The 11,787-nt window shown below is 39.7% G+C and overlaps 1 protein-coding gene across 1 annotated transcript; it reads left to right on the plus strand.

The window, feature by feature from the left end:
* The first annotated feature begins 10,337 nt into the window (after positions 1-10,337).
* Positions 10,338-11,276, plus strand: LOC110308649 (olfactory receptor 2B6). Its single transcript, XM_021181070.1, has one exon. It carries the CDS (start codon positions 10,338-10,340, stop codon positions 11,274-11,276), a length of 939 nt encoding a protein of 312 aa, XP_021036729.1.
* The last annotated feature ends 511 nt before the right edge of the window (positions 11,277-11,787 follow it).

An 11,787-nucleotide genomic window follows, 5' to 3' on the forward strand; every position in this document is an offset into this window, starting at 1 on the left:
GATCTGGCAGAGCCTCTCGGGAGACAGCTGTATCAGGATCCTGCTAGCAAGCACGTCTTGACATCTGCTCTAGTATCTGGGTTTGATGTCTGCATGTGGGATGAATCCCCAGGTGGGACAGTCTCTGGATGCCATTTCCTTCAATCTCTGTTCTACTCTTTGTCCCTGTATTTCCTTTAGATAGGAACAATTCTGGGTTAAAATTTTGGAGATGGGTGGGTGGCCCCATTCCTCAACAGGGGAGCCATGCCTAACCTCCGCATATGGTCTCCACAGGTTCTCCCTCCTCTTCCTGGGGTATTTCAGCTAATGTCATCCCCATGGGGTCCTCGGAGGCTCTTGCTTTCCTGGCATCTGGGACTTTCTGGTTGCTACCCCGAGTTCCCCATCCCCCATTGCTATATACCTCTGTTCAATTTCCTGACCCTCTGTACATCTCCTCCATCTTTTCCTATACCTAAATCTGTCCCTCTCCCCCCTTCCTCCCAAGTCCCTCCCACCCTCTACTTTCCTTGATTATTTTGTTCCCCCTTCTAAGAAGGACTGAAGCAACCACTCTTTGCTCTTCCTTCTTGAGCTTCATGTGGTCTGTGAGTTGTTTCATGGGTATTCCATGCTCTGCCTAATACCCACTTATCAGTGAGTAAATACCACTTGTGTTCTTTTGTGACTGAGTTACCTCACTCGGTATGATATTTTCTAGATCCATCAATTTCCCTAAGAATTTCGTAAAGTCATTGTTTTTAATAGCTGAGTAGTATTCCATTGTATAAATTTACCACATTTTCTGTATCCATTCCTCTGTTGAGGGACATCTGGATTCTTTCCAGCTTCTGGCTATTATAAATAAGGCTTCTATGAACATAGTGGAGCATATGTCCTTATTACATGTTGGAGCATCTTCTGGGTATAAGCCCAGGCATCTTATAGCTGAGATCTCAGGTAGTACTAGGTTCAATTTTCTGATATACCAGCTTGCAATCCCACCAGCAATGAAGGAGTGTTCCTCTTTCTCCACACCCTCACCAGCATCTGCTGTCATCTGAGTTTTTGACCATTCTGACTGGTGCAAGGTGGATTTTCAGTGTTTTTTTGATTTGCATTTCCCTGATGACTAAGGATGTCAAACACTTTTTTAGATGCTTCTCTGCCATTCAAGTTTCCTCAGTTGAGAATTCTCTGTTTAGCCAGCCCTGTTCTCCATTTTTTGATAGGGCTACTTGGTTCTCTGGAGTCTAAGTTCTTGAATTTTTTTGTATATATTGGATATTAGCCCTCTATCAGATTTAGGATTGGTAAAGATCTTTCCCCAAACTGTTGACTGACAGTATCCTTTGCCTTACAGAAGCTTTGCAATTTTATGAGGTCCTATTTGCTGATTCTTGATCTTAGATAAGCCATTGGTGTTCTGTTCAGGAACTTTTCCCCTGTGCCCATGTGTTTGAGGCTTTTCCCCACTTTCTCTTCTATTAGTTTCAGTGTATCTGGATTTATGTGGAGGTCTTTGATCCAGTTGGACTTGAGCTTTGAACAAGGAGATAAGAATGGATCAATGTGCATTCTTCTACATGCTGACTGCCAGTTGAGCCAGAACCATTTGTTGAAAATGCTTTTTTCCACTGGGTGTTTTTAGGTCCTTTGTCAAAAATCAAGTGAACATAGGTGTGTGGGTTCATTTCTGGGCCTTCAATTCTGTTCCATTGATCTACCTGCCTGTCTCTGTACCAATATCATACAGAGGTTTTTTTTTTGTTTGTTTTTGTTTTTTGTTTTAGGGTTTTTTGTTTTGTTTTTTTTGTTTGCTTGTTTTACCACTATTGCTCTGTAATACAGTTTGAGGTTAGGGATGGTGATTCCCCCAGAAGTTCTTTTATTGTTGAGAATAGTTTTTGCTATCCTGGGTTTTTTTGTTATTCCATATGAATTTGCAGATTGCTCTTTCAAACTCTGTGAAGAATCGAGTTGTAATTTTGATGAGGATTGCATTGAATCTGTAGATTGCTTTCGGCAAGATGGCCATTTTTATTATATTAATCCTGCCAATCCATGAGCATAGGATATCTTTCCATCTTCTGAGAGCTTCTTCAATTTCTTTCTTCAGAGACTTGAAGTTCTTATCATACAGATCTTTCACTTGCTTGGTTAGAGTCACACCAAGGTATGTAATATTATTTGTGACTATTGTGAAGGGTGTCATTTCCCTAATTTCTTTCTCAGCATGTCTATCCTTTTGAGTAGAGGAAGGCTACTGATTTGTTTGAGTTAATTTTATATTTAGCCACTTTGCTGAAGTTGTTTATCAGGTTTAGAAGTTCTCTGATGGAATGCTTGGGGTCACTTAAGTATACTATCATAGCATCTGCAAATAGTGATATTTTGATTTCTTCCTTTCCAATTTGTATCCTTTTGACCTCCTTTTGTTGTCTACTTGCTCTAGCTAGAACTCAAGTACTATATTGAATACATAGGGAGAGAGTAGACAGCCTTGTCTAGTCCCTGATTTTAGTGGGATTGCTTCAAGTTTCTCTCTATTTACTTTGATGTTGGCTACTGGTCTGCTGTATATTGCTTTTACTATGATTAGGTGTGGGCCTTGAATTCCTGATCTTTCCAAGACTTTTAACATGAGGGGTTGTTGAATTTTGTCAAATGCTTTTTCAGCATCTAATGAAATGATCATATGGTTGTTTTTCTTTGAGTTTGTTTATGTACTGGATTAAATTGATGGATTTCCATATATTAGACCATCCCTGCATTCTTAGGATGAAGCCTACTTGATCATGGTGAATGAACGTTTTGATGTGTTCTTGGATTTTGTTTATGAGAATTTTATTGAGTATTTTGTGTCAATATTTATAAGGGAAATTGGTATGAAGTTCTCTTTCTTTGTTGGGTCTTTGTGTGGTTTTGGTATCAGTGTAACTACAGCTTCATAGAATGAATTGGGTAGTATTGCTTCTGTTTCTATTTTATGGAATAATTTGAAGAGTATTGGCATTAGGTCTTCTTTGAAGGTCTGATAAAATTCTTCACTAAACTCATCTGGTCCTGGTTTTTTGTTTGTTTGTTTGTTTTTTTGTTTTTGTTTTTTGTTGGAAGACTTTTGATGATTGCTTTTAGGGGTTATAGAACTGTTTAGATGGTTTATCGGATACTGATTTAACTTTGGTAGCTGGTATCTGTATAAAAAATTGTCCATTCCATCCAGATTTTTCAGTTTTGTGGAGTATAGGATTTTGTAGTAGGATCTGATAATTTTTTTAAAATTTCCTCGGTTTCTGTTGTTATGTCTCCCTTTCATTTCAGATTTTGTAAATTTGGATATTGTCTCTGTGCTCTCTGGTTAGTCTGGCTAAGGGTTTATCTATCTTGTTGGTTTTCTCAAAGAACCAGCTCCTGGTTTTGTTGATTCTTTGTGTAGTTCTTTTTGTTTCTATTTGGTTGAATTCTGCTCCGAGTTTGTTTCCTGCCATCTACTCCTCTTGGGTATATTTGCTTCCTTTTGCTTTCAGGTGTGCTGTCAAGCTGCTAGTATAAGCTCTCTTCAATTTCCTTTTGGAGAGCCTTGGAGCTATGAGTTTTTCTCTTGCCATTGCTTTTATTGTGTCTCATAAATTTGAGTATGTTGTGGCTTCATTTTCATTGAATTCTAAAAAGTCTTTAATTTCTTTCTTTATTTTTTCCTTGACCAAGTTATCATTGAGTGCGGTGTTGTTCAGCTTTCATGTATATGTGGGCTTTCTGTTGTTTTTGTTGTTATTGAAGACCAGCCTAACTCCTTGGTAATCTGATAGGATGTATGGGATTATTGCAATCTTCTTATATCTGTTGAGGCCTGTTTTGTGACTGATTATATGGTCAATTTTGAAGAAGGTACCATGGGGTGCTAAGAAGAAGGTATATTTTATGAGCTGTTGGGGCATGTGAAGAGCTCGTGAACATGCTCAGGGGCACAGATGGAAACTGGAAGGATCCTGTCCCTGGCTGTTCCTCAGTTCTTGTGTCCTGATGGCTCTGGGTGGGTCCCTCAGAGCAGAAGTGGTGGTCTTACCTGTGCTCTCAGGTGTGTCAGCATTCCTGGGAGTCCAGGTCTCTCCTGGCAGGATTTGAGTTTGGAGAGCTTGGCACAGAGTCAGTTCCGGGGCACAGATGGAAACCAGAAGTTTGATTTTATTTTTAAACTCTGCAGATTCATTTCCAAGTCTAGGCCCTTAAAAACTAGATCTCTGAACATTTAAGAACTATTATATTGCTGGCTGTGGTGGGGAGGGTACAGTAGAGCTAATCCTGGAAGTGTGGCCATGGGAGAGCAGGAGAGCTAACACTACCTCTTACTAGCCACACCCAAGGCACATGTGCAGGAGAATTGCCACTCTCCTTCACCAGAACTGTGTGGAAGAGCTGGTCCCCAGTGGCCCTGGCCCTCACAGGCTGCCTCACGAGTGTGATCTGGCTACATCCCTCACAAGACTAGTGCATGAGAGCTGGCCCCTGTGGTGTGGGACAGGAGAGCTGGCAGGCTGACCACCTCACATGCATACCACCCAGTCCCAGCCCAGGGCTTTGAGTTGGCACACCCCAACATCTTCTCTGTCTATGAGCTGCTAGAGGACAGGAAGGAAAGACTGTATTTGCACAGAATTCTGCAGTTGATAGAGGAGCAGGTCATTGCCCAGTGAGGTCAGAGAGATGGTTTGTTTGTTTCTCTTTTATTTTCTACTACTCATTTTTATTTATTGGGAGGATTACAAAAGTAGAGGGCAGATATGGAAGGACTGGGAAATATGTATGATGTGAAATTCCCAAAGATTCTATTACAATTATATAAAAACTCACAGTTAAAATTTCTGACCCAGAACTGTTCCTGTCTAAAAGAGCTGCAGGGACAAAAATGGAGAAGAGACTGAAATAAAGGTGGTTCATTATCTGGCCCAACTTGGAATCCATCTCATGGGAGGGCACCAAGGCCTGACACTATTACTGATGCTATGATGTGCTTATAGACAGGACGATGGCATGGCTGTCCTCTGAGAGGCTCTACCAGCAGCTGGCTGAGACAGAAGCAAATACTTATACCCAACCATTGAACTGAAGTCAGGGCCCCAGAGAAGAGTTAGGGGAAGGATTGAAGAAGCTGAAAGGAGAGTGACCCCATAGGAAGATTAGCAGTCTCTACTTATCCAGACCCAAGGAAGTTCCCAGAGACTGAGCCACCAACCAGAAGCCTATACAGGCCTGTCGGAGGCCCCTGGTACAAATATAGTAGAGGTCTGTCTGGTTAGGCATCAGTGGGAGAAGATGTGCTTAATCCTTGAGAGACGTGAGGCCCCAGAAAAAGGGGAAGTTGGGTGGTGGTGGGGAGCACCCTCTCAGAGACAAGGGGGAGAAGGAATAGGATGAGAAACTGTAAAAATGGGAGACCATGAAAGGGAGGCAACGATAGGAATGTAAATAAAGTAATAAAAATTGAAAAAAAAAACCTATTACTGTTGTTACCATGGGGTGGGGAGAACCTATTAAAATTTAAAAAGTTATTCATCCTTCTCCATTCTGCAAACTAAAGACTTGTTAACATTTGGTTCTTCTTTAAAAAGTCTGTTTCTGGGGGTGCATGTGTAGTTTACATATTGAATGCTTACCTATGATGCAGGAAGCCCTGGTTCGACCCCAGCACCACATCAAATGGTCAGGCTGTTGTGCGACTGTACTCTCAGCATAGAAGGTGTCCAGACAGGAGGATTACAAGTTCAAGATCAACTTCTAACTAATTTAAGGCTGAATACATTAATAAACATCCACAATTTATTTTACTCATCTAGTTATTGCAAGGACTTACCAAGAAAATCCACCTTCCTGAGGCCAACTTCTTCCTCCTTCTTCCTTCCTCAGAGTAAGCACAGACAATAGTTTGGAGAGTTAAAATATTATTGACTAGTTTTATTGGGATGAGTCCAAGTTTTTCTCTTTTTGCTTAAAATCTGCTCCATCCACAGACATAGACCTCTGTTTCCTTCAGATGGTCCCAGTAAGTATCCAAGAATTCTTTTCTTTTCTCTACACTAATACAATCCTGAATGGGAGTAAAATACTTAAGATTATATTTAGATCATTTACTTCATAAATGACATTGTGCTGTTTTTTCTTCTATCACATTATTTTCGTACTTAACAATATCACACTTGAGTCCTTCTGGTTTCTAATGATTATAACTTGATCCATTCCCTGTGGAGGGGAGAGAGAGAGATCTTCCCTCCACACTTTGTTATTACAAACGTTGCTTCAATAAAATGCTTGCTTTAGTCCATCTTTACAGGTCAGAAATTCATTTTACAAGTTAGATTTCCATGAGCGAAAATTGCTAGAGTAACAGATATACTTGTTAAACATTTTTTTTTCTATTCACTTCTAGAAGGCCAGTAAGCAACGTTTTGTGAGTACTCATTTCTCCTTCAGTGGCATTGGTGACATGAGGCACTGCTGACTGCTTTTCCTTATGTGACAGATGACTTTCCATTGTTACTTACTATACTTACTATAGATAATATTATAGAAGATAATATATTAGAGAAGGGCTAACAATATTATCTATAGTTTCTGGAGTAATAAGACAGGCATACTTTATTTTTCTCATACCCATTCATTTGAAAAAGTAATATGAGGCTATATATAAAATATATCTTAATTAGAGGAGATTATTGGAAATATAAATAAAATTTTTAAGTTTTTAATAACTGTATAAAATGCATTGAGCAGAGAAAGAGAGCTTAACTAAGCAAAACCTATGAAAGAAAATAATTATTTAGATATGTGGGAAGCTGGGCATGGTGGCACACGCCTTTAATCCCAGCACTTGGGAGGCAGAGGCAGGCAGATTTCTGAGTTTGAGGCCAGCCTGGTCTACAGAGTGAGTTCCAGGACAGCCAGAGCTACAGAGAAACCCTGTCTCGAAAAACAAAAAAACAAACAAACAAAAAAAGATATGTGGAAAGCAAAAGTATCCCTTGATGAATTAAGGTAATAAAGACATTTCCATAGGACATTCAGTGTTCATTGTATAAGCATTGATCTTAAATCCAATTTTAGAACAAATGCAGTTTTCTGTGAGTTTGCAGAATTCTCTTGGCTTCTTTACAAGAGGAAACAAATTCCTACCTTGATGCCACAAAATTGAATCTTTACTGCAGTAGAAGTATTTCAGTCCCTATTGTCATTCCCTTTTGTCTTGGACACAAGTGAGGAGAAGGTCCCCAGGGAAAGAGTATTGCAGAACAGACGTGAGAGAAAGATGAAAGGCCAAGTCACACAGAACTCCCACTGGGTATCGCCCTTGGTTATAACAAGCGTTGCTGTCCTCCTGGACAGACCAGAGCACAGAGAGCTCTTGGGGAATCTCCCTCCAGTCACTCACTGTGCAGTCTTGGTGGGGAGGATTCTGAAACCAGACTCTCAATGCCCATTCTGCAACACAATGAAAACACATGCTCCAGTTGCCTGCAAGACTTTCTTATTCTCTTGTTTTCTGATTTACTCCTGAAGGAAGATCATTCATAGCTTGTTACTGAACAGTAGAATGAGGGGGTGGAGAACCCTTCATCACACCAGGTTGATGTTGAAGAGCTTATGAAGATGTTATTGGAGCGGCATACTTTTAAAGCATCCATTTTTTTTATTTCAAAGTTCCTTGTACTAGCAAACAGACACAAGCCATGGGGTCCCAAGGCTCCAAGTGGGGTATGTAGAATTCTTTCTTAAAATGTTGTGTAAAACATACTAGAAAAAGAGAAACTGAAATTAGGGGCTTGGCTATGTGACATACAGATTGCTTACTATCACAGCATAGGAAATTTTGACTCAGTCTTAATTTCTTTCTTACATTTACTTTTCTCACAGTGGGTGTCTGGGGGCATGCATTGGTCCTCTACTGGAAAACAAATTTAGGAGCTGAGCAGCCTTAGCTCTCGCCTGATTGCTGCCTGCAGCTTATAACCCAGCATCTGGGAACCTTTAAAATTAGAGTTGCCCACAACCTGACCTTTGCACAAATGGAGAAAACACAGCCAACTTTAGTACTTTTTAAGATGAATTATGAGGTCAAGTGAAAAAAAATTACTCTTGTCATTTATCCTTACACTCCAGCTGGTAAAGAAAAGTTCAATCTAGGATTTTTAACAGTTTGCCTATTGGGAGTGTTGAGAAATGTTGTCTGCAAATGCTGTAAATGGAACTCCAGTTGGGAGTAAGGAGTGGGTTATGAGTCCTTTCAGGCTCTCAGCTCAGAGAGTGGACCCCATTAGTAACCGGGTAGATGATAGCCAGCCCACCTCTATGCTAGAATTTCAGAAACACAGGGTTCTGAGTTTGCTTCAGCTGTCAACACAGCCTTTTATTTCCACACACTGAAGATACTAACAATTCAAGATATGTAAACTTTCTCAATGCAAAAGGATACTTCAGTTATTTAAACAATCTCCTTTTATTATCTATTATTTATTTAATGTATATGAGTACACTATAGGTGTCTTCAGACACATCAGAAAAGGACATCAGTCTCCACTACAGATGGTTGTGAGCTACCACGTGGTTGCTAGGAATTGAACTCAGGACCTCTAGAAGAGCAGTTAGTGCTCTTAACCACTGAGCCATCTCTCCAGCCCCAACAATCTCCTTTTCATAATGGATTTTTATCAGGATGACAAAATGTTTGCAGAATGGAAAGACATGATCCTAAAGTGAGAAAAGTTCAGCGTAATAACATAGAGGCTCTGTAATCTCCCCTCCACTCTGCATTGTCTTCAGCCGTTACTTTTATGTCTCTCTGTCCTTTGACTTTTCTCTCTTCAGTGTCCTAACTACTGAGGATCATGGGGAGATATTATTTGCACTGGCAAATGCCACCACACACAGTATGTTCAGAATTACAGAAGAAAGCTCATTCCTTTTGTAATTATGGAAAGTTATATGGGTAAGAAGTTAATTATCTTATTTTCAACCACAGCTTGAGAGTCTGATTGGGACTGAATTCTAGCAAAAAATTGCCACATTGAAGACTAGCCTGGAAAGCCCACTGACCCAACACGTATGTCCTTATAATGAGACACCTTCTGCATAATATTTGAGACTATGTCACTCTTCAATAGTATTGTTAGGGAGAATCTACAGCCTTTCATCTAAACATCTCTCCTTACCCATTCATTCATTCTGCTTCAGAATTCTTACCAGTGCAATATTTTCTTTCCTTCCTTCCTTTTTACCTTCTCTCATCTCTCCCTTGCTTTTCTATTTTCTTTTTAGTTTCATATTCCATTTTTATTTTCTTAATTTTTAGTTTTTTATTTTTTTTTTATATTCAGATACTAGCCACCTGTAAAATGTATATCCAGAAACAAAACAAAATAATCCTATTCCTTAGGCTGCTTCATCATTGGAATGTTGGTGTCCTTTCCTATATAGAAGCCTTTTAGTTTCATGAGGTCACATTTATTAGTTGTCCATGTTAACATCTGTGCCATCAAGGTCCTGTTCAGTAAGTCCTTTCCTATGCCAATGAGTTCAAGGCTATTCCTTACTTTCTCCTCTATCAGAGTCAGAACATCATGTCTCATGTTGAAGTCTTTGGTCCTGTTGAAGCTGAGATTTGTACAGGGTGAAAGATAAAGATCAAGCTTCATTCTATATATAGCTATCCAGTTAGACCAGCATTATTGGTGGAAGATGCTATATTTCCTCCAGTGTGTATTATTGTTCTCTTTATCAAAAATTAGGTGGTAGTAAGAGTGTGAGTGTATGTGTGGGTTCTTAATTCTATTCTATTGATCAACATGTCTGTTTTATGCCAATGTCATGCTCTTCTTATTATAGCTCTGTCGTATAACTTGGAATTTGGATGTTTTTGACAAAGACAGTAAAAAAAAATTTGGTCAGGGTTATGAATGAATATTCTTGCTAATAGCTAGGTAAGAATTACTACAAACAAAAATTAACCAATAGCAAAAAATCAAAGAACAAACATTATAAATGCATCCAAGTCAGGAATTTACTTTTTAAAATTTAGCTTTCAGTTTAGAGGTGTGGGCATAGGCACAGAAACTTTAGAATTATTTAAGTAACTGGCTTAATTGTAATTGAACTGCTTGATTTTTGTGTGTAACAATACCAGTTGCATAAATGTTTTCAAATGTGTGGTAGAATGAGAATATGCAATGATAACAGTTAAAAAAATATGTGGTTTTAAACAACTGGAAAAACTAATAAATACATATTAAATATACTTATGTTAAACATAGTGTAAATTGATTTTATGAATTTTTTTCAGGAAGCCATATGCTAAAACATTAATCATGAGTTGGGCAAAGGAGAGCATCACAGAGTTTGTTCTTTTAGGTTTCTCTGATCAACCATGGCTGGAGTTTCCACTCTTTCTGGTCTTCTTGACATCTTACATAGTGACCATCTTTGGAAATCTCAACATTATTCTGGTGTCCCATTTGGATCCTAAACTCCACACTCCCATGTACTTCTTCTTGGCTAATCTGTCAGTCATAGATCTTTGTTACATCACATGCACAGTCCCACAAATGCTGGTAAACTTACGCAGCATTAGGAAAGTAATAAGTTTTGGTGGCTGTGTGGTTCAGCTTTTCATGTTTCTGGCATTGGGGGCTACCGAGTGTGTTCTGCTGCCAGTCATGTCCTTCGACAGGTTTGTAGCCATATGTCGGCCTCTCCATTACTCAGTCATCATGCACCAGAGGCTCTGCTTTCAGTTGGCGGCTATATCCTGGATCATTGGCTTTGGAAACTCCGTGTGGCTGTCCATTCTAACTCTCCAGTTGCCACGCTGTGGCCACTATGTCATAGACCACTTTCTCTGTGAAGTGCCTGCACTGCTCAAGTTGTCCTGTGCTGATGTAACAGCAAATGAAGCTGAACTATTCTTTGTGAGTGTGTTCTTCCACCTAACACCTCTCTCTCTCATCCTTACATCATATGCATTTATAGCCCGTGCCATCTTGAAAATCCAATCTGCCGAAGGTCGTCAAAAGGCGTTTGGGACCTGTAGCTCCCATCTAATAGTGGTATCACTGTTTTATGGTACAGCTCTCTCCGTGTACCTTCTACCACAATCACCACACTCCAAGAACAGGAGAAAGATGGTGCCACTTTTCTATGGAATTATTGCCCCCATGCTGAACCCCCTTATCTATACACTTAGGAACAAAGAGGTAAAGGACGCCTTTAAAAGGTTGATCAAGAGAGTCTTCTTAAGCAAAAACTAAGAGATGTGGAAAAGATAAGCTAAAAGACACTCCCCGGGCTGCCCTCCTCTTCCTATTATGCCGATGGAGAAATGGAGTCCTTTGACTGCACTGTGGCACGTTTTGCTCCAGTGGTTTAAACTCATCCCAGGGCTCTGACCCTTCCCTAGTAATAATAAAGGAGTTTAGAGTGTTGTTGAAAACACTGAACTAGCCTTATTCCTGAGCCTAGTTCTTTAAGTCATCTTATAAACAGGACATTCTAACCTCATTGCTGCATGTAAGAAGAGATGGAACATCTTTCTGTCACTGCTCATCAGGAGAAAGCTCTCTTGGCAGCTTGCCTAGCTCCTTCACATGCTATATGGAAAAGGAATAGGTATAGTGAACAGCTGTCTTCTTCCTGATTTTAATGGGATTTTTTTTTTTAGAGCTTTTCGCCCTTTGGGATGATGTTGGCCGTGGGTTTTTCATATGTCACCTGGATTACACTGTGTATGTCCCCTCCACTCCTATTCCCTCTAGGCCTTCT

The sequence above is a fragment of the Mus caroli genome, unplaced genomic scaffold (genome assembly GCF_978045245.1).
Source record: "Mus caroli unplaced genomic scaffold, Mus_caroli_1 scaffold_15, whole genome shotgun sequence".
Classification (NCBI taxonomy): domain Eukaryota; kingdom Metazoa; phylum Chordata; class Mammalia; order Rodentia; family Muridae; genus Mus; species Mus caroli.